Source organism: Xiphophorus couchianus, chromosome 17 (assembly GCF_001444195.1).
Source record: "Xiphophorus couchianus chromosome 17, X_couchianus-1.0, whole genome shotgun sequence".
NCBI classification, from domain to species: Eukaryota; Metazoa; Chordata; class Actinopteri; order Cyprinodontiformes; family Poeciliidae; genus Xiphophorus; species Xiphophorus couchianus.
The window spans coordinates 10,605,421-10,629,675 of record NC_040244.1 but is presented as its reverse complement, the minus strand read 5'-3'; the positions used below and the strand labels follow the sequence as shown (position 1 = coordinate 10,629,675).

Sequence of the window (24,255 nt, the reverse complement as noted above, 5' to 3'; positions counted from 1 at the left end):
GCTGCGCCTAGAAATTCTGTCCATGAAAGTGATGAACAGAATCGGTGACAAAGGGCAGCCCTGGCGGAGTCCAACTCTCACCGGAAACGAGCCCGACTTACTGCCGGCAATGCGGACCAGACTCTGACACCGGTCATACAGGGACCTGACAGCCCGTATCAAAGGGCCCGGTACCCCATACTCCCGGAGAACCCCCCACAGGGCTCCCCGAGGGACACGGTCGAACGCCTTCTCCAAGTCCACAAAACACATGTAGACTGGTTGGGCGAACTCCCATGCACCCTCCAGGACCCTGCTGAGGGTGTAGAGCTGGTCCAGTGTTCCACGACCAGGACGAAAACCACACTGCTCTTCCTGAATCCGAGGTTCGACTATCCGACGGACCCTCCTCTCCAGGACCCCTGAATAGACCTTGCCAGGGAGGCTTAAGAGTGTGACCCCTCTATAATTGGAGCACACCCTCCGGTCCCTCTTTTTGAACAGGGGGACCACCACCCCAGTCTGCCAATCCAGGGAAACTGCCCCCGATGTCCATGCGATATTGCAGAGTCGCGTCAACCAACACAACCCTACAACATCCAGAGCCTTAAGGAACTCCGGGCGGATCTCATCCACCCCCGGGGCCTTGCCACCGCGGAGCTTTTTAACCACCTCGGCGACCTCGCCCCCAGAGATTGGAGAGCCCAACCCAGAGTCCCCAGGCTCCGCTTCCTCAGTGGAAGGCATGTTGGTGGGATTGAGGAGGTCTTCGAAGTACTCTGCCCACCGGCCCACAACGTCCCGAGTAGAGGTCAGCAGCACACCATCCCCACTATAAACAGTGTTGGTGCTGCACCGCTTCCCCCCCCTGAGACGCCGGATGGTGGACCAGAATCGCCTCGAAGCCGTGCGGAAGTCTTTCTCCATGGCCTCTCCAAACTCCTCCCACACCCGAGTTTTTGCCTCAGCAACCGCCCGAGCCGCATGCCGCTTCGCCCGCCGGTACCCATCAGCTGCTTCCGGAGTCCCACAGGCCAAAAAGGCTCGATAGGACTCCTTCTTCAGCCTGACGGCATCCCTCACCGAAGGTGTCCACCAACGGGTTCGAGGGTTGCCGCCGCGACAGGCACCGACAACCTTGCGGCCACAGCTCCGATCGGCCGCCTCGACAATGGAGGCACGGAACACGGTCCACTCAGACTCCATGTCCCCCACCTCCCCCGGGACGTGTTCGAAGTTTTGCCGGAGATGGGAGTTAAAGCTCCGTCTCACAGGGGATTCCGCCAGACGTTCCCAGCAGACCCTCACAACACGTTTGGGCCTGCCAGGTCTGACCGGCTTTCGCCCCCGCCACCGGAGCCAACTCACCACCAGGTAGTGGTCAGTGGACAGCTCCGCACCTCTCTTCACCCGAGTGTCCAAGACATACGGCCGCAGATCCGATGAAACGATGACAAAGTCGATCATCGAACTGCGGCCTAGGGTGTCCTGGTGCCAAGTGCACATATGGACACCCTTATGCTTGAACATGGTGTTCGTTATGGACAATCCATGGCGAGCACAGAAGTCCAGCAACAGAACACCGCTCGAGTTCAGGTCGGGTGGGCCGTTCCTCCCAACCACGCCCCTCCAGGTCTCACTGTCGTTGCCCACGTGAGCGTTGAAGTCCCCCAGCAGAACAAGGGAGTCCCCAGGAGGAGCACTCTCCAGTACCCCCTCTAAGGACTCCAAAAAGGGTGGGTAATCTGAACTGTCGTTCGGCCCGTAAGCACAAACGACAGTCAGAACCCGTCCCCCCACCCGTAGGCGGAGGGATCCTACCCTCTCGTTCACCGGGGTAAACCCCAACGTACAGGCGCCGAGATGGGGAGCAACAAGTATGCCCACTCCTGCCCGACGTCTCTCTCCCTGGGCAACTCCAGAGTGGAAGTATGTCCAGCCCCTCTCAAGGAGACTGGTTCCAGAACCAGAGCCATGCGTCGAGGTGAGACCGACTATTTCTAGCCGGAACCTCTCGACCTCACGCACTAGCTCCGGCTCCTTCCCCACCAGAGAGGTGACATTCCACGTCCCAAGAGCCAGTTTCTGCAACCGAGGATCGGACCGCCAGGGTCCCCTCCCTTGGCCGCCACCCATCACACAGTGCACCCGACCCCTTTGGCCCCTCCCACGGGTGGTGGGCCCATGGGAGGGGGGGCCCATGTTTCCTCTTCGGGCTGAGCCCGGCCGGGCTCCATGGGTAAAAGCCCGGCCACCAGACGCTCGCCATCGTGCCCCCCCTCCAGGCCTGGCTCCAGAGTGGGGCCCCGGTGACCCGCGTCCGGGCGAGGGAACACCAAGTCCAAGGTTTTCCTTCATCATTGGGGTCTTCGGGCTGCACTTTGTCTGGTCCCTCACCTAGGACCTGTCTGCCTTGGGTGACCCTACCAGGGGCATGAAGCCCCAGACAGCATAGCTCCTAGGATCATTGGGGCACTCAAACCCCTCCACCACGATAAGGTGGCAGCCCATGGAGGGGTTCTTAATATTTGCTAAACTAAAAGCATGAAGAATGGAAATGGTTTATTTGTAATGAACATGTAAGGATGGGCGCATATGAGCTGAATATCTTCATTCAATCTACCTATTTTACCTACCTATTCTCCTATAACATTTCACAAAGTAGGGGCAGAAAAAACAAAAGTTCTTTGACCATTCCTCTGCACAAAAAGGTTTGAAGCCAAGTTGTCTTGTAAATCAGCATTTGCACACCAGCCAACCCTCCATCCAAATTGACAGTCAAGTCGCGGAAAGTGTTAATCAACAACAGCCAAGAGGTCCATTGTAACGCCGCTTCATTTGGCTAGGAAACAATAAAACACACACGCATACAAAAAAAATTGTGCAATAACGAGCGATTTTACTGGCAGTCATCAATTTAATCTTAATCGACACTTGTCGGGCAGCCGAGGAGGAGGGGCATCACAGAAAGAAACCTTATGGGCCAACAGAGAAGCCCTCAAATCTCAGACAATGGCTCAGGCTCAGTCCGCACAGACGAGCGACTTGTTCAGAGATGACAATTTCTGCCGGAATGCAGCTAGGTGGACAAAACCCTTTCTCTGCACTGACAAGAGCCGGCTTTCACGTAACGTTCGCCACCTACGCAGTTTTACACAGTGCACAGAACCACTGGACAGATTCCGCGTTCGAGGTATTTTGCCAGCTTGGCGAAAGAATAAAGGCAATTAAACCCCGTTCGCACCATGCTTGGACAGCCATATGTCATGCCAATTAACCTCCCACGTCAAGAAGAAGAGGGGGAAAGTAGGTAGACACACTGAGATTATACCACATGCAGTCTTCTACTTTCTCACCCTACGATCTCTTTTCTCTACCGCCGTTCCCTCAACTTTGCTTTGCAAACGCTTGGGTCTATTTTGATGAATTCTAATCCAGCGGCAGTGACAGCTAATTTGTTCTCAGATGATGTATTTCATGTATATATAGATGTAAAGATATACATTTTCTGTTCCATTTCCCTTGTGACCATCTGCCTCAGATGGCTTCTCAGTTTCTAATGTCTTCTTGGGAACTGCAGCTTTGATTTCCAGTTAACCTCCCCTCTAAAATTTTATTTTAAATCTAAATGTTTCTGACCACCAAACAGATGTTAATGTCAAACAGAAATAACCTGAATAAAATTAGGGAACATCTGTGAGTTCACCTGAAGAGAGGATTTCCTCGCAGTCTGATGGATAGGAATATTTTGCAAGATACAGTGGCTAAATGTTACCAAGGACTGCTCAAAAAAAAAATTAAACATTAGTTTAAGGACGAAAACACGTATGTAAGCAAGTTATTCCAATTCCTTTTTTATATCTATGTGCTCATTTATTCAAGATGTCTGTTCTATAAAATGTGAAAATAGTTTGAAAATGATCTGTCATGGTTTCAGAAATGAAATTCTAATGTTTTTGAATGTATGTCATGTGTAAACCGTTTTGTGCCACAAAATCATTCTTTAAATCGGTAAAATTTAAGCAAAGAGGCCTTGTTTTCTTTCTTTTGGGAATTATTTTCTTTTTGCTACAATGGTAAAATGTGTCATGGTTCCTAACATTTTCTATGTTGTTGGTTCAGAAAATATTTGTTTTTTTTTGTCCGTTTCTGAACTTTATTCGAAAGCCCTTTGTATTCAGTCAAGTTTAAACTAAGTTTACATCCACGTCTGTAGTTCAAGTATATGTGTGCAAACAATGATATTGGCTGCACTCTGAACACCAATGCCTTAAGGAAAAGATGTGTAAAATTTTACACAGCAAATTCTAAATCAAATAAGGCCCTTCAATCAATTTCACAAACACACACCGCAAGAAATATTTGTAAAAATTCAGTATGTCATGGAAGACAAGCTTCTCATCAGAAAGTAAAAAATAAACAATGAACAGGGAACAAAAATTAAGCTAACTGGAGGTACATGTAGCCTAGTGGGAAGAGTCGTCAGCTTTGAAAGTTGTGGGTTTGATTCCAGCTACCTCCTGTTAAATCTCGAGGTTCCCCTGGGGGGGAAAGGTCCTTGCATTCACATCTTCACCTCAGCGCACCAATACAGACTGTATGTGTGTGTGGGTGTGATGGGGTGAATGTGTCTCCAGTATGAAGTGCTTTGAAAGGTTAATGTCACTTGAAAAGCGATTCACTGTTTACATTTACAACTGTAGTAGCAATTCTGATTAACAGAAATATATGCAAAAATAAAAAAAAAGACCCACTCCCATTGGTTTATCTCCCCTCATGCTCCTGTCTGCTAAACTAGTTATTCACCATGTTCCAGCCCATAACCCACTTCAGACTATGATTTAATAAGCATAATACAACTATTTCATTACATAATTAGTTCATTCACTGACTAACTGTTATTTCCCCTTTATGTTTAGACCCAGTTTTCCACTGCCAGAAATGTTTCAGTCTTGCTCCGGCCCAGACAGTCAGTGGGTAATGAGTGAGAGAGATGACCGTCAGATCTATCACAGCGACGTCATCCATCGTTCTGGCTTCCAATATTCCTCCAGCGGAGTCCACACCGGACCACAAGCTCCTAACTGGCGGCAGTACAGCAACACATGGAAGGTAGGTGGTGACAACAGAAAACGGTACAAGAAGAACACTTGAGCAACATTGGAACCACACCAGGTCCAACACTAACATTGATATGAAGGAACTGACAAAGTCAAAGATTTTATTCTGAAAAAAAATGAGTAAACGTGCAGCAATATCCAATCAAGAGCAATGCCAGTCATCCAAACGACCTATCTTTAAGTGAGACATGACTGCAGTAGCGACATGTGCTTCAAATGTTATCTCAAAGTTTCGTGGCATTTTTTACTAGTTATAGCTAGTATTTAACAGTGCATAATAGTCTTCCTGGATGAAAACTGATCACTCTTTACAGTGATCAGTCAGAACCTCTGAAAAATAAATATTTTATTCAGCACTCCCCGATTTCCAGACTGTTTTTAGGTACACCTGTTCAGTAGCTGGTCGACACAAATAATGACTCAAAATGGGAACAATGTGGTTGGTGTAGGAATCTAAATATGGTTCCAGCAGAGCATTGAAATGGAGAAGGAAGGGGCTCTGAGTGACTTTGATGGCTGTTGGCATTTAAAAACTACCAAAGGTGTTTCAGATGCTCCGGATGAACCATTATTTAGGTGGCCTGAGAAAACGTTCTCAAAGTGGAAGCTGTGCAGATAAAAAAATTCTCTTTTTTTATGTCTATCCCAGATGATAGAAAGGCAGCAGTGCTTCACGGAAATGTGCAGGACAAAAATGGTTAGAGATATATAAAGATATATATGAATTTTAAAAAAAGCATGCAAAGCAATCTTTAAAAACATAGTTATCTGTTTTGTCATTTTAAAAGACAATTTCAACACATCTTGCAATTAGTGAGCATTAAAATTGCCAAACCATATTTGTGTCTTTTAGTCATAAATTTGTGGTTGAACTGGATTTTATTTAGATGTATCACAATAGAGGGGTCTGGGAAAAAAAATGCAACAGATTTCCATTTGCACCATTTCCAATTTAAATTCTCTTTTTTATGTTATGTGTATGTATTATTTATTAGTCAGCAATCCATCTTATCAAACTCTAAAAGTTAATACACAACGTTATTTATTTCTACAAGCCTATTTTGAAACGTTATCCTTCCTGTGGTTCCGTCAGTCCCTTTGCATTAGAGGTGACATAACAGTATAAACAAGGGCGGCCTCTGTTAAAGTAGACCCCTGCCACTTAGACTTTGAAAAATGCACACAGCCCTTATTATGCAAGTTATCACCACAGGTGTATAATTACTGAATTGTAAGGTTTAAAAAAGAGGTTTCACAAGAGTAATTAAGCATCTTTAGCATAAGGAATAAATATAAAACCCAAGTAGGCCATAAACACAGAGGGACACCTCTAGCGAACCTCCTCCTGCCTGCTGCATATCAATAAAAGCATCACAATGTTGACTATTCATCACAACCTCTTCTGGATCTAAAAAAAAAAATGGGACTGTTGCAGCTAAAAAGCATCAACTTTTCTTTCTAAATAAGCAATTTTTGCCAAATTTTAATTATAGCTGGCTTGCATACTTTATGTGTGCATTTCTTATGTATGTTTGTATTGCACAGAGATTACAGGCTTTACGCAGGATTTTAAAAAAAGACAAAGAAATACCATAACATGTTTTCTGGTGTGCTTTGATGCAAAAGTAAGACTGATTTTCTGATGTTTGCGATACAATGGGATTGCCAAATAGCTCCCAGACTGGCATTAGCCGTCTCCAGTCTGTAGGGTGGGAATTTCCAGGAGGGGCATATGAATCAGACTTTTAGAAGAGGAGAAACAGAAAACATCCCTATCTTAGATGGATAACTGGTGGACTTCAAAGCATTGTTGCACTATGTTTTCCACTTCAGTAGGAGGCCTTTCATGCGTCAACGTTGCTTTGGTGTCTGTTTGTGGGCATGCACAAACTTTTGTGGGTGTTTTTGTGATTTGACATTAGCCTGAAGGAGCAAGCTACCCCCCTGCCTTATGGGAAGAGGAGTTGAATTGATTTCATGGTTCTTGGGTTTATTGGACTGCAAGGCCTATGTTGGTTTAATTTCATCACCGGGACAATTTCGTGAAGGTGACCAACTTCCATGATTGACGGCATAAAGAAAAGAGATACAAATTCTGGAGTTATTAATGCCTGCATTAGTTGACAGAAAGATTACGTTTGTTGAACATCATAAGGTGGTGCTTCAACCTTTGACAAATGTGCACCTTTGTTGTTTCAGTCAATGTCATGCCCAAAAAAAGGTCGGACCATTAGACCAGTTGGGTCTAATCCCTCATTTGCAATTTGAAAATCAACGTTTTGAACTTATTTTTACTGCATGGGAAGATGGCTATGTAACTCCAGTAAGTAAGAGGTCTCCTAGATTTAGTTTGGTTTTTCAAGCATCATAATGTCTTGTGCTTCATAAGGTTCAACATTGTGATTCCATGGATCGCAGCCACAGTCACACCCATTACTGGTGGTTAGACTTAGGGGGTTATACAAATAAAATACTACATTGTCAGATTTAACCTCTAAGTGCTCATTTTATATGTATGGCCAAACACACCGTTTAAAGTCGACAAGTCATCACCAGAAACTCTTTTTCATTAGCAGCTATTGTTGAAACAAAATGTAAAAGTTGGACTACAGCAAGGCCAAAATAATGTAAGATTGGAATTATGCGGTGACAAAACTGTGGAAAAACAAACAGTCAAGAGTTACCAATTGAAGTTATAAAAAAGGGAAAGGAATAGAAGAATACACAAGAATGGCTAATTTTGACTACAGAAGGGTATTAGGGCAATGTGGATACTGGCAGGCCTCACTAGACATGGTTGACATGGACCACCCATTAGGCTTGGCTGAGTGCCTAAGCTGGCTTCTATTAACCTGCTAAACACAGCGCCTACATCAAGGCATAAACAGACAAAAATCCTGTGTGACAATACTGGTGCATGACCAAAACATCCTAAGCAATTACAACAACAAAGCAAAACATTTTAGATTGTAGATTTTTTTTTTCTTTTAAGTTTTCCCACACCTTTAAGGACTTATTTAGTGTTTTGTGAATGCTAAAGCTCAGCAAAGTTCCACAGACAAAAATCCACTGCAAAAAGTTATTCTTTGATCATGACCTGTCTGAAACCCTTTAGATCAGTTGCACAACAAAGCAGAGTAGAAAGGTTGTTTCAGGGAGCAGACAGACAGGAGGTAAAACAAAGTAGGCAGAAAATTACAAGGTATGATGCAACAATGTACAATGTGAGACAATCTGATTAAGCCTTTTCTGGTAAATTCTGCTCTTTCATAAAGGTTTAGGTCATGGCATGTCGGCTTTGTTGCGATCCTAATCTCAACAAAGACTATAAGATCTTTCAAACGACAGAAAAAAAACCTACAAGTATCAGGTGTGCTTTCTAGAGATGGCAAAACATGAATTTAAGATGAAAGAATTGCAGTTTTTGGGATATATGTGGAAAACCTGCAATAGTGCTCAATCTTCAGCAAAATACTTCATGGGATCTATCAAATTCCACAGTGTTTGTTTTAAAAACCAGAAGAATATCTGGAATTAGCTCCCTCATGGTTTCCTCTGGAATGTGAGTTTGCACTGCAGATTAATGCAGAGGTGTAAAATTACACATCCATCACGATACAAGACGGTGAACTCAAAATCGTAAAGAAATTTTGCACAACCTAATGGACTAGAAGTTTCAAAGATCAAACTATGTTTGAAAGACTCTGAAATCATTGTAAAATGTTTAGGTCCAGGTTTATATGTGCAGATTTAATTCTAGCTAGTGCAGAATGTTACTGTTAGGCCATTTTGGTCTTGTAGTTTTTGTGCAAGTTCATTGGCTAAAATAATGAACTTCAGCGCTTGCTTAAGACCCCAGCAAGCGCACACCGACATGTAGCAGAGGATGAAGCTGGAATCAAAACCACTTTTTTTTCCAGTTACAAGACTCGTCTTCATCTGAGTGACCGAGAGTTGACCCACAAAAGGTCACTGCCAACTAAGTTAGCTCTTCACAGACTGTTGCATTCAAGCACAATCATCATTAGGATTGTGAAGGAAGGTTTCCTGGGAATTGGTTAGACATAGGCCTGTCACAATAAACAATAAATCAATTAATTACATGATAAATTATAGCGTTTATCATTTCTATTTGCATAATTTATCGTTTTCCTTTTCTACCAAAAACTGGATGACAAAATTCTTCAGTCTGGCATTTTGGTCTCTTTTTGGAAGGACAATTTAGTTTACAGAGACTTCATAATTAATTTTTTGTTTTTTTTTCTGTTGTTTTTGTTTGTTTATTTGGGATATTTAAAGTGTCTTCCAGTTCCAGTGTTAAATGTTAGATGCTCATTAGTATTTAAAATATATTGATTGATAATGTGTTCTTGCATTATGTCATTACCATCATATTGCTTAAAAATGGTCTCGAAACAGCAATATTATCGTTTATCGCAACAATTTCTGAGACAATTTATTATTGTCCAGGAAAATTTGTTAACCTGACAGGCCTCGTTACAGATTCACAAGGTGTAATTTGTAAAATAAACATACTTTTTAAGGATTCTTAAATGTATGCATGTAAAACATAGACCTCAGTTGGCTAATTACTATTAAACCATAACCATATCTCATGCTGGCTAACAAGTGACAGTTTAGAGCAGGGGCGTCAAACTCAGTTTCATTTTGGGCCATAAAATCAGAATGTTTTTAAATGGCTAGTTGTGCCAGAATGTATTGATAAAACCAATTCAACCGTTAAGGTATCAATAAATAGCCGTTTGTTTCAGTGTTCAGCAAGTGTTTCTTTAAATGAACACTTACTTCTTTTCACATTGATCAGTCCATCTAGGATTTTGTGATTTTTTTGTGTGTTTTTTCTTCTTTTGCAATCAAAGTCACAGATTTTGTGCTGTTAATTTAGAAACATTTGTAAGGAATTTTATTATATTTGTGCTATCGTATGATATTAAACATGACTTCTTTTTTTGTTTGTTTCCCCTCCAGGGGGTCTTTTGTGGGCTCTAGTGTCCCTTATATGAAAGTAGGCTGACAGGAAAGGGGGGAAGACATGCGGCAAATATCGCCGGGTCCGGGAATCGAACCTGCGATGGCCGCGTCGAGGAATCAAGGCCTCCAAACGTGGGTCGCGCTATCACCTATGTCACCACAGCACGCCCTAAACGTGACTTTTTACTGATGGCCATATTGGTCATAGACTTGACATCAAGTAAAGCTGAGGCAGCAGTCACTTAAATCCAAAGTTTTTGGTCAATTTTGAGGAAACATCTGAAAAAAATGTGGGAATCTGTGAATTTTTAACAAAGTGAGTTTTTCAGATTTGTTGAAAAACTGGAGGGAATTATTAATCTAATCTGGAGTCTAGAGAGCCACAGAAAACGCCATAGGGCCACATTTGGCCCAAGGGCCCTGAGTTTGACACATGTGGTTTGGAGCACACATATGTAAATCAATGATCCTGTGAACAATCACAAAGGATCAGTCGCCATCACAAAGTGGAGACTGCACCAAAGACTGTTTCAAAAATGTGATTTTTTTAAAATTATGAATTACCTAATCACATCTGTGTTAACTAAAAGAGAAACAGCAGCTGCATTTGACCCCCTTTGGCCTCTTTCTGCAGCTTTGCTAACATTAGTTAATCAGATTAGCTAATCAAATGAGGCATCACTTTTATAATACTGTTTTCTACATGACCTGTGATAATCCTCATATAAAGAACAAGTGCTAGCTTCACTGTTAGTCCTTTGTCACCCATATGTAACAATTACACTCAGGTAATGTACTTTAACTTTCCGGCATGCAGAAGTCATTAACACAGCAAAAGGAAACTTTGTTTTCTTCTATTTTTTTTGGTAGCATTTCAAACTCACTAATGAACTAAATTCAATTTCATACTCCATAACAAACATAGACCTCAGATATTTGTGTGATATTTTTGTGCTATAAAACTTGGAAAATCAGGTAATAAAAAGATTTGATCAAATCAAGTAAACCTTAAAAAAAAACAAAAAAAAACACACCATTATTGACTTCAAATTTTATAATAAAATGTAATATTTGTATGGAAAACAAAATGAAGGTGCTCACTTTTTTATTTACCCTCAAAGTTCTTGCACCAACACAATCTGATAATCTCATGTTATCGAAGTCACTAATAGGATTACACAAAATAACCCCCCTAAATACCTCACATTCAAGTTTTAAGTGTTAGACATTTCTCCTGGCTGACTACACACTCATGCGCGCACACACACACACACACACCCACACACGCCCACCACCAACACCTGTCCAGCATACCCCTGTCCTCTACCTAAACCAATTGTTCCTGCTACAGCTCAGATCAAGAGATCAGGACCAGAACTTAGACTATTTCTGGCTAAAACATATCATAATCCTTCGAGGTGGCACAATTGGGGTGGGGTGGGGGTTGTGAGGTTTGAGGGAATTCAAGCCCACCAAGAAAGCTATTCACAGAGACATGAAGAGACCTCCGGGTAAGACATTATGAAGTGCTGGTATGGGAAAGGGTGGGACACCTCTGGGAAGAACGGTGATTAGACAAGAAAAGCTATCAACTATAACTCCCGTACTTCATTACTTGGGCAGCAAATTTTAAAATATTGAATAATGTGTTTCTGATGCCAACGTTAATAATAAATATAAATATGTATATATATGTTACAAATGTGCTTGGGCTGGTATGAGATTCTCATAGAATTTTTCTGCTCTTTATAGAATAATACAAGTATAACAAGGTAATAGAAGATGGTTGATTAGTCAGGCTCTCTGCTAAGGTACCAAGCCAATAGTTGGTTGCTTACCAGACATGCTACTCATCTCTTACTAGCTGTTGTCACGGTTTGTAGTTGTGAAGGACCCAAACTTAGACAGGAAGTAGACTTGACTGAATTTTAACATGAGATCAACAGAATGAAGATAGAAGAAGAGCAACAGAAGCATAAAGCAGGAACATTAGACAAAGATACATAGAAGAATCAAATAGAATAGAATAGTCTAATTATAATAGAATAGAAATACCCATCGATATCTAATACATCAAGTGACATTAGTTTTGCTATATCAGGGTTGTTCTTTATTTGCCTGTTTAGTATATTATTAATGCTGATGTTACTGCCACCCGTGCTCAAAATAGGAATATTAGCTTTTTTTGTTGAAAATTTTGCTGATTGAGTGTATGTTTGTTTTTTTTGTTTTTTTGAAAGAATGAAATAAATAATATCTGAAGTAGTTTTGTTGGAGATTTATAAAATGCGTTTCACAGAGCAGATTTTCAAAATTTGAAATTCGGTGAATCCATGCAAACCTGAAAGCAGAAAAAAATGGAGACACCTACAAAAGTATTTTGAAACTTGACAAATGTGTTGGAAAGGTCAAAGACTTTTCATGCTGCTATACAGTGTCAAGAAAGTTATTCTACTGTCAATTTTGGAAAATATAAAGCCTTTTACTTTTTCTTTGAATTTTTTGTTGTTGGTGAGACAAGCAGAGTTTTATACATTTCATATCTCGTATTAATGATAAAGTATGACACAAATAAGTTACAGCCTCTGTTTTGTAGATGTGCATAGAATATAAAGATAATATTTAAAAATGATTTCATAATTGATTTTAGCTTCATAAAGGGTTATGCTGTGTGCATGCAGGTGACAGATGCAAAAAATGTTTTATTTAGCAAGAAGTCTCTGGCAAAGTGGACAGGGCCTTGACTGAAGCAAATTCACTTAAAACAGCCCTTCATCCAGTCAACTTTGGGCCAGCACATACTCTGTAACCTTTATAAGATTAATGCAATGGATTGAGCCGATGTCTGCCAAAATTCCATTCCTATTTAAACCTGCAGGCCCATACCAGCAGCCTAATCCTATTAGACCCAATTGAGTGAAGTCGACAGTCTTTTTCAGTTAAACCAAGTTCATGCACTAATAGGATTCAAAAGGGGGCAAAAGAGGTACTATGTGTGGAGAGTAGTAAAATTACTACAGGCAGTGTGCATCAGGGAGCTAGTAAAGAGGACTGGGCTAAATGTTTGTACTGTCACATGTGTCCTGCTGTGTTCGGGACACATGTTTAAGAGAAATGGAGAGGAACTGCTGCAGGAGTCAGGGAAGGTGAACTTAAAACTTAACCACGATCGCAAACATTACTATTATCATCAAAAACAGTATTTCAGGGGTACTTTTGTGCTTTTTCCATGTTCCCTGCATTAACTATTTTTAAGATGAAATGTGTAAAGAACTCTAAGGGGAAATAAAAAGCCTTGTTAAATTGCAACAGGAAACAAAAAATCTTTACGTGGTTCAAAATTTGATACCGAAACTGACCTTAATTTGTCCGCAGGACTAACTTCTTTCAATATTGCAGTTCATTAATGCATTACCAGTAACTATTGAGTCTTTGGTTTCCACTCCATAACAGTCCACATCACTCATTAAATTAGTTTTTGTGAATGAAGATATTTTCTTAGCCAGCTAACAAGGCTATTAATATAACAATACTTTATTTTGTAACTAAACTATTCACTTTATTTACTGAATAATTTACTTTTTTTTGTGTGAGCAAAAACTGTTGCTTTTGATTTTTGTTACAATACACTGACAAGTTGAAAAAAACAAAACAACAAAAAACCACAAGCAATATGTTTTTATGGGATCTAACTACCTGCTGACAAGTAACCATCACTTAATCTGTTTTAAAGTAAAGAATACATGAAAACCATGAAAAAGCAAAAAAATCAGCTCTACGTTTCCCTAAAACACTGAAAAGTAATTATTTTTAAAGATTAGATACAGATTTATTTATTTAAACATTTATTTTTAGTTTTTTGGTTATTTAAAGACAGGAAACAAAGAAATATTCAAAACAATGGCACACAATTTAGTTAAAAGAAACTTCCTCTTACTTATTATGGGACAAACAAGAACACTAAACTGACACTTTCAGTTTCATCTCTGCCATACTGACTTTAAATCAAGCAAAAAACATCCCATCAAGAAAGCAAAGATATGATCAACATTGAAAAGTCCCCGAGCCAAATCGCTCCTTAGGATTTATAAAGCTTATCAGTTCGTTCAATTTCTTTGACTTGTTTGCTTCTGTTTTGTTAACGCCCCCCCAGGCCCCTAACTCCCCTCGGTCCCCATTAAAAGCCAAGATGAGGAACCGTGATAGGCGAAACTTCACACGCAACAAATTAAGAAGGTCAGAAGAGGACACCTTGTTTAGGCAATGGTGTCTGCAACAGAGAAATGGCCCGAGGATCTTTCCTTTCAGGGTTGACCGTAGCCAGAGGTGCTGCGTGGGACTCCCTTTGAAGAAAGCACATCCAAAGAGACTGGAGACACAAGGCTGGCACGGGCTTTCAGTTGTCGGCATTTCTTGAAGAACAAAAGCAGGCGATAAAGAATCACGAGGACCTAGGACTTGGCAATTAAAAAGGATGCCGTACTTTAACTAGTAGCACTATGTTAGAATTAATTGTTTTTATGCAAGACAGCTCTAATATCTTTCTCAATTTAGGGCTTCACGTTTAGCTTTAATATTAGACAAAATGAAGTAATTTCATTGTTCAAGTGACAATTTCGAAACTTTACAAATACAATTTTATTTTATTGCACTGTCAGCGTGTCAACCAGGTTGTCCTACTATACTGAGAGACACGTGTTAGACATATAATTACTGTGTATTCAGACTTTGTCAAAATGAAACATTTTGCTTGTGAATACAATAATTTGTATCTAGTTCCAAACATGTTTTGTATTTGAATCCCAAAAGGAAACAAAACATATGAACTCAAAGTTCATCTGAATCAGAAGCTAAATAATGGTGTATTACTTATTTCTAAACTTCTTACATTCTTTTGTCTCTTCTGACTTTTTTTGTTGTTTTTGTAACATAATTCACCTCTAAAGGAAAAATTATGCCATAAGAATCCTGGTGAAATTACTCTGCTCACATGCAGAATTTGTAAAATCAAGAAAGATCAGATCAAGCTCCCTTAACTCAATCACGGTAACTTTATCTGCACACAACACACGTGATTTTGGTTAGAAAAATCACCACTTGTTGCAAGCCATCCCTTTGGTTTGTCTTCATCAGGGCTCATTTTCACTACTGCTCTTATCAGCGGACCTATGAAAAGGCCTGAGTGAATCATATCAACCAATTAATATCCAGGGAGAAGAAGAAAGCCTCCTTTTGTTAAAGGGACGAGTTGATATTTTGGGAAAAATCAGCAAGTTCCCTTTCTCTGCCAAATCCTAAAGACGACAAGTGAATTTCCCCCAAGTCAAACTGGAGAAATAAAATGGCTGAAAAGCCTAAAAACTTGAAAGAACAACCAATAATAATGTAATAAACAGCTGGAGATCAACCTGACAAGACCTTGACTCGCCACCTGAAAAGCTAGGACACACAAATACAATAACATATTTGTGAGTGTGCGCTAGAAACTGAGCTGTACGCTGAGCTGAAAGGACAGGAAGGAGGTGGAAAAGAAGAATGCAATCATATAACAGAGAGAAGGAGGAGGGTAAGAGAAAAAAAATCAAAGAATTGGAATAATTGGCATAATTCAAGGTGGCTGGGCACAGTTGGGGGGAGTGTCAGCATTTGGGCGAATCTTTTGCCATCCTCAAAGAGAGACGCTCTGCACAATTATCCACACGAACTCTGACCCTGCTCAGAATAATTAATGAATAACAGAGGGGATAAAGACAAAAGGCGCAGAGCAGTCTGCCTGAGTGGTGAGCAAGGGTAATACATCAAAGAATGCTGTTAATTGGCCCTGTGGCTTTCATTCCTTGCCCTATTTCTTTCAATTCATTGACTCAAAATAATGGGTTCAGGTTCATTATCAACAGGTCGTAAGCCCCTGGGAGTGCCAAAATTCAACAGGAGAGTCAGAGGTGTGTGTGAGCAAAGGGTGCCAGCCCATGTGTACAAAATGTGTGTGAAATAGCGTATCTTTTGCCGGCTCGGCCCCCCCTACCCAAAATCCAAAAGCCCTGACAGCAGCGATTCCACCCGGGGAAAACTAACAGTTGTGCAACTGCGCTGTGAGGAGAGCAACGGGCCGTGATTTTGTTTTTCCTTCTTTCCCAATTTTTTTGTCTGCCCCACGAGAGCCGAGAAGTGCGCGGCACCTTTTCGCGAGTTCGCCGGTCGAGCGAGCGCTGTGGCCGTCGTCACGATGCTGGAGTATACCTGGTACGGACAGGTGAGTGGAAGCGCCGCACACCTTTACCTGCGACTGTCGGAGTGAAAAGCAGTCGGTCTCTTGACTCGCCTGTCCTCTGAATTTACTGCAGAACAATCAGATGGTCAAATGATGACGCGGCGACGTACCGCGACAGATTGGTGCATCTGTGGCGATCATCAAACCAGGATCGCCGTGTTAAAATCATGAGCCGTGCAAAACAAAATTGAATCGATATCATGGATTATCGCTCAACATTTCTGTTGCTTCTTAATCAAATTTGCAAACAATTGTCTTGCTGGTATTGCTGTGACCATTTGGTTGTTTATGGCATAAGGGCGACCTTGCATTAGATAATGCTGAAGGAAGCTTAATAACTTGATTATATGTTGCAAAAAAAAAAAAAGAAGAAGATATTAGTGGCTGAAAAATGTAAATTTGATTCACTTTAATCCTTTTCTTTAATACTTTATTCATGAATTTTACAATTACTGGCATGAATCAAAAATGAAACAAATCGCATTGCTTGTTTTGAGATTTGGAAGAACCTGTGGGAAGCGATACATTTAGTGGTTAACTACGAGTTATTCATTGTTCATTAAGTCCATGTCACAAGTGTAATTTAAAAAAAAAAATAAAAATGTCTTGATCTGTTTGAGAACCAGAGCAAAAATACGCCCACTCACACAATGAGATAAAACATGAAAGAGTGCAGAAAAAGCGGAGAGAGCTAACTCAATCACTGTAACTCTGTCTGCCCACAACACGTGATTCTGGCAGAACAGACATTTCATCTTATTACACGTCGAAGCATTTCAGCCACATCCTCTTTGCTGACTCCACCGCAGTCTTCTCTGTATTATTAATTCTCTAATTTCTGCACCAAACATTTCCCATACCTGTGAGAACCACTTCAGCTGAAGCATTTCTTTTTAAATACTATTGATGGAACATTTTTGGCCTCGGGATTGCGAGGGTGTCGTCTGTCATTAGCATTAGCTTGGACAGGTGGCTTAGCAACGGAGCATTTTCATAAGAGGGACGCCATGCGCATGACAAGAGACGAACAGGAAGAGAGGGAATGAGTTGGAAGGAAGTGAGATAGAGGGAGAAGTAAATTAACCAGGAAAACTGAATATCTGCTGTAGTAGTTGTGCAAGTCCTGCTTCTAAGTTTAGGAAAGATCTGTGTACTGATCTCAAGTTACATCCAAAGTAAATTCTCATGACTATTTAGATTTCTGAGCCTTGCTACAATGCACCAATGGAAACGTTTCACGTTTTGTCAACGACAAATGTTAGTGTCTTTTGTTGGGATCTTGTGTGATAAACAAATGCAGACTGGTGAATAACTTTTGAAGCGAAAGGACAATTACATATATGATTTTTAAAGTTTTTCACCTGATTTATTATTATGCTCGGTGTGAAGTTGTAAAACCTTTACTATGATTGTTTCATATGTTTGGAACCAGATGTGGCCTGTTGTGCCACCCATTTTCTACATTCTTACTTATTTCTCCCCTATTGTAGAGAAAACATGCTGCTGCTGCTGGTATATCTACCCATCATACTGTTTGCCAAAGATATTAGGACAGAAGTGTTAAAAAGAAAATTGACTTTACAGGAGTTGCAGTAATTCATGGCTTAGGTGGAAAATCTGTCAGTTTCTTTTGAAGAGACCAAACCTGAACATGCAAACAATTTACAGTCTGATAGAGGAACATGGTAGTGGCAGCAACAGGCTGTGGGGATATTTTTTCTTCATCATGTATGAAAAGATGTTGAAGAAAACCTGCTGAAGGCTGTAAAACACTGAGAACTGCAGCATGACGACAACCTTGAACACACAGCCAGAGCTACATGGAGTGGCTTATTTCTATATTGTAATAGAAATATAAGTCAAGATCTGAATCTTTAAGAAGTTTTGGCAGGAATTTAAAACCTTGCCGAGTTTGTGCTATGTTTGGAAAAAAAAAAACAGGCAAAAATGCTCGTTTCTATATGTGTAAAACTGATGACATACCTTTAAAATGATTTATTTAAAACATGGGTGAATCAAAATGCACAATTTATTTGATGTTTAATTGAAAATAAATTCAAATAACACATACACATTTTACTTAAACTTCACAATTACATGGTGCTTTGTGTTGGTCTATCACACAGAATCCCTATAACTATAGAAGTTCATGGCTGTGAACTGAGAAAATGCGGACAAGTTAAAAGGGTGTGAAAACTTCTGCAGGTTACTGTGCATCTGCATGGAACATGTTTAACCAAATAAAGTTTCATCAAGATTGTAAACATTCGGAATTTATCTGATGCCCATAGAAAGTAACTTTCCATGGGCGCATTATGTACTGCCTCTCTGTGGGTACAGTGGCATAAAAGTGATCAGGAGTTCATAAATTATTTATTAATCATATTTCATGGTCACTTTCCGTTTTTCACTGAGTTCTGTCATTGTGGAAACTTCACAGAAAGGTGTTTAAGCTTATAGATCAGTAAGTTATGCAAAACAGACTTCAAAAAGGGCAATAGCGAGAGCAAAATCGTGCATGGAGATGATTATTCTGTAGAGAGCATGATGCGAATACACAAAGATTTAGTGGGGTTTTTATTAATATTATTTTACCTGCTTTGGCCTTTTGATTTTCCACAAAAGTGGTGTCGTAGGTGCTGAAAATCTCCCCATGCATTTTCTTTGCAAAGTTGCAGCTCCGACTACAGGCGTGGCATAGTTCCTACCGCGTTTCTGCATGCTTTCTTTGCTTTCATGTGAAAGAAGACATTTCTAGGAACAAAGTGAAAAACCTTCCACAAACAATTCAAAAGATATTTTAAAGGGGAGAGTGCATTCAAACTATTTTCTATGGGGAAAATTGTGTAGTTTCAATATCCTTATACATTATGACACACAGCAAGTGGTGGCTAAGGTATCAATGAGGCTATGTTGCCATCTTGGTTACTATATTTAAAATCTTTGCAGAAGGGAATTAAAATGAAATTTTTTTTTATATTAAAAAATGCCGTTCAGATGAATTAAGGAGAGGTTTTCTATTTTTTATTTTTGCTAAAGTATACTTTCTTGCAAACCATGGATTTTACTTAAAGTTTTGGTTTATGACTTAAATATTTTGCAGACGTGTGTTTCCTTTGGTCATCCGTAGAGTTCGCAGCATTCATGGAGTTAAATGCTTCAGTGTGTGTTTCTCGCTCTCGGCATTGCACAGGCAGGACCTCTGGATGATCGCTGTTAATTTTATGCTTCCTTTGTTAAGTAATCCTATTGAAATGTTTGAGAAGAATTTCATACTGACGAGCATGTCAGGGGAATCTGACGCCCTATTGTGTCTGGAGTGGACAATTAATGTAGTTCAGGTCACAGAATGTATCTGTGGTTTTACAGAAATATCACTTGACCTGCTGATGTTTTGTTGCTCATCTGACTACGTGACTGTGCTCTTATATGCATATATAGCAGATAAATGAGATGCTAGCAATTAGAGCACAATGTAACGCCACGCATGAACTCAAGCACAGCTCATATGAAAACAAGAAATTCTCAAAGCCCCAGATTTTCTTTTTTTAAATTTTATGTGTAACAGTTAACTCTGCACCATGAGTTAGCTATGCTAAACTACGTATATCAGGAAATGCTTTTAATTCTGACGCAGGTATTTTGATTAGCTGGACACTACACGGATTTTTATAGCAAAGTTACTAAGTGATGCTGCACAAATCACAGGGGATTGGAGGAAGAGACCTTCACAGAAACAATGGACAAATGTACAATTTGGACCAGAACATTTGTCACAACTGGATCCAAATGAGCCTGATTGAGTCTGGAAAAGGTGTTTTGTTGGGTTTTCTGATTGGTCTCAGTTCTACCTGACAGCATGTGCTTTTTGGGAAAGAGTCGTCATGAGGGACTTATTAACCAATCCAAGGCAGACTTGGGGTAACACTAAAGAGATATTAATAAGAGAAAAAAAACACTTTTACACAGGACAGAGAACAACCGTTTACAATATTTTGTACTAGACATAATTTATGGATGGGGATGTTTACAGTAACACAATTATTTTATTCACTAAAGTAACAGTTTCACATTCTAGGTTTAACTTTCTAAACATTTCAAAGGTTTAAGTACAATCATGGACTATTTCCGTACTTGCTTAATTTCTAAATTAGCAAAAAAAAAATATTCCATCACAGAAAATGTGACATACAGGTAGACTAAGACTAAACATTTTTCGCTTGTGATAGTAAAAAATAAATAAAAAATCATATTTTGGAGATTTTGGGATGGGATCTGTGAGAATAACAACTTCATTTGACTTCCTCCAGGACATTTTGGAGTGACCTCAAGAGAAGAAGCTCAAATACACGGCAGGTCAAATGATGTTTAATTTTCATTAGACTGCTGGCAAATAGTTTAAATGCATGCAGAAGTTTGAGAACAGGAAAGGACTCACGGCCTTTGTCACATTTGAAACAGGCAGATGCTAAATTATGGAAGAAACAAATTGAACTCAGGCGCAGCTAATTACTCAATTTAGGAAGTACTAGCAAGAAGCCCGATAAAGAAATGGTAACTGGCAAAACCAATGATGATCAAATGATTATAATAAAATAGAAACAGGAAAATAAACAAGAGCATATAAAAAAGCAAAGCTCTCGATTTACCGGTCGATCTACGTTCCCGCCCTCATCTATGGTCATGAGGTTTGGGTCATGACCAAAAGAACGAGATTGCGGATACAAGCGGCCGAAATGGGTTTTCTCAATAAGGTGGCTGGGCTCTCCCTTAGAGATAGGGTAAGTAGCTTGGCAATCCGGGAGGGACTCAGAGTAGAGCCGCTGCTCCTTCACATCGAGAGGAGCCAGTTGAGGTGGCTCGGGCATCTGGTGAGGATGTCCCCTGGATGCCTTGCTGGTGAGGTGTTCCGGGCACGTCCCACCGGGAGGAGGCCCCGGGGAAGATCCAGGACACGCTGAAGAGACTATGTTTCCCTGCTGGCCTGGGAACGCCTTGGGATTCCCCCGGAAGAGCTGGAACAAGTGGCTGGGGAGAGGGAAGTCTGGGTCTCCCTTCATAAGCTGTCCCCGCGACCCGACCCCGGATAAGAGGAAGAAAATGGATGGGTGCATGGATGGCATTAAAAAACAATAAAAGAGGGAATATTGGCATGCTCTGTGTAGGCGTCCATTACCTCTGAGGAACATTCATGAAAATCAGATCAGGTGTGATGGGAAAGATGTTGCAGAAAGAGGCATTTGCCTTTCAAACATCTTGAGCTTCTGTTTTTCCCTAATAAATTATTTTTCTTTTCGTATTTTTTGAGACAATTGATAACTTACATTCCAAACACCCAGAGATTCTGTCTCAGTATGGGCTGCTAGTACATGGCCAAACTTTTGACTGTTACCATTACTCCAGCTTTGGTCATAACTTTCTATATAGTTGGGTTTACATGCAGTGAAGTATCTGATCTGAGCTGGATGCTGCTGGTTGCATTTTGCCCTTTTCTTGTTCTTCTTCCTCACATGCTGGTAAGAGAAGCACCCGGCACTCCTCCCCTCCATCTCAGCGGCTCGCTCGTTCAAATGGAAGGGGCACAAAGATAGCCAGACGAGTCGGACAAATAGATCTTTGTCCTCAGCACAAACCATATATTATAAGCTCGGGTAAGGTCAGGGTTGATTTAATTTTCTGCTTAGTTCTTATTAAACAGCTATTGCATTATTTAATTTCCAACAATCAAGTTAAAGAAAATGAGAAGGGTTGGGGTAGGAGGGTGGGGGGGAGCAAAGGGGGTTACTAATCATCATATGTCCACCGAAAGCTTTTGAACAGATCTCTGCAAAACTGGGCGGCCGAAGCACTTCATACTGGTCAGAGACAGTACGTTCTTCCGTACAGTTCCATGTTAGACTTCAAAAAGTGTGAAGAGCTCTGTTTAGCAGACATTCATGGTCATTTTGGTAGGAGAGTAACCATGACTGTCAGATATGCTTGTCAGTTTTTTGTTGTTTGTTTTTTTAAATTTTTTTTTACAAACCGCTGATCTTCTTGGACTTTCTTCTCTGACTTTCACAGTCCAAGAAGATCAACCATTTCTTAGATTTACAGAAAATTAAAACAGAGAAAATATCAAGCGAGCAGTTTTCTGTATGATAATGCTGTGATGTGGCTTCAGAAGAGAATTGGGCATAAGCATGAAAGCACAGATCCACCCTGACCTCTGTCAGTGGTCCAGGCATGTTTTGGTGATGTAATGGCATGAGGGGGTCCTTCTCTACCAACCTGTGTATTGTCGCAGACCATTACCACCTGTTTCTTTGAGCCGATCTCCCGACGGTTACTACAAACAGAAGAATGCACCATGACACAAAAACTCAACTTGTTGGAAGCGAGTTTCTTGAGCATGACATTGAGTTCAACGTACTCAACATACGTACTTCCTTCTCAATCACCAGATTTCAATTCAAGCAGTTTTGAGATGTAGTGGGAGAAAAGATTTGTATCGCTGATGCACCCCCCACTCCTACCCAACCCCAACATATTTCAAGCAGTTTTGTGATAATATCATGCTAATGTGGACTGTATCACTGAGGAATGTTTATGACACAATGTTGACTTAGACTTAGACTGACTTTATTGTCATTTTGCATGCACAGGGTGTATACAGAATGAAATTTCGTTGCATACGGCTCAATACAATGTTTTGAGGTTCCAATGTTGTGAGGTTACTCCAGAATAAAATAAAATACAGTATAAAATATGAATATATGAATATGAATGTATGCCAACAAGAATTCACCCAATTCTAAGGCCAACTCAAGATTACCAAGTTGCATAAGTGGTCGGTGAGTGTTGTCAGTATGTTCATACACATATAACTTCTCTCCAGGGGTCATCTCTTTGTTCAAACACTGAAAATGCTGTGTCAAAGATAGTTTTGTGAGTTTTGTTTGCATTTTATGCTTTTGCTTCCCACTCCAGAAGTGAGTATTGTAGCATTTTTCTTGCAGTTTTTTAAATGTAGTTTGACTGGTTGCATTTTCTTTAACAGAGGTACAAATCATTTTAAAAATATACGTCTATAATACTGTAGTCAGGGCCTTGGCTACTGTGAATTTTTTTGGAAAGTCTCTAATTCATGTTTATTATCGTTTTTGGTGCTGATCACTACCTTTGACATCTTTTTCCTTTTTTACGGAAAATTGCACACATACCCATGCATAGTTCTACTACAACTACAAATGTTAGGCCTCAGGCAATCAAATAAAATCTTGCATAGTAGAAGGTTACCAGAATTCAAAGGTTTTTCATCTAGCTGCTGCAATTGAGATGCCAACCACAAAAGAAAGAATACAATCTAAAAATAGATATGAAGGCCACACAATTTGAACTACCAAACTGGACTACAAAACAAACCATTGTTAGTAGAATTACTAGAGTTTTCAAGTCTGATACCATCAAAGGTCACAAGTATTAACTGCCTAAATCTGCTTGATGTTACATAAGGCCTAATTTTTCATACCAAGTTATAAACACTAAATAGATCTGTCCAGTAATTGGGTTAAAAACTCTTCTCTAGTAATCAGTGTTTTTTCCTATAATCATTTTTATAATCATCGGGTTGATTGAGTAAACTAATTCTAAATTTTGTTTTTCAGAGAAATGTCAAAGAGTTCGACTGTTTATTCACCTGCATGCTAACCTTTCCTGCAGAGAGACACTTACACTTTGGTTTCAGTCATAATTTTTAGATGCTACTTGTACTTAAAGATATATAAAATAACAGAAATAAAAGATCAGCAAGGCAATACTTTCAAGCCTTTACCCTCTTCTGAAACACTGTAAAAGGTTTCTTTATCCTAGGCTTTACGAATCCTTTTGCTTGCTGGGCTGCAACTGTCTTGC

The 24,255-nt window shown here is 40.3% G+C and overlaps 1 protein-coding gene across 4 annotated transcripts in view; it reads left to right on the top strand.

The window, feature by feature from the left end:
* tfec (transcription factor EC) overlaps positions 1 to 24,255 on the top strand; it is a 46,166-nt gene that overhangs the window by 3,512 nt on the left and 18,399 nt on the right. For all 4 annotated transcript variants that reach the window (XM_028044468.1, XM_028044465.1, XM_028044471.1 and 1 more), the window contains exon 2: positions 4,899 to 5,091. In XM_028044468.1, the coding sequence (XP_027900269.1) occupies positions 4,921 to 5,091 (171 nt within the window). In that variant the 5' untranslated portion in view covers positions 4,899 to 4,920. The remainder of the gene's footprint in view (positions 1 to 4,898; positions 5,092 to 24,255) is intronic.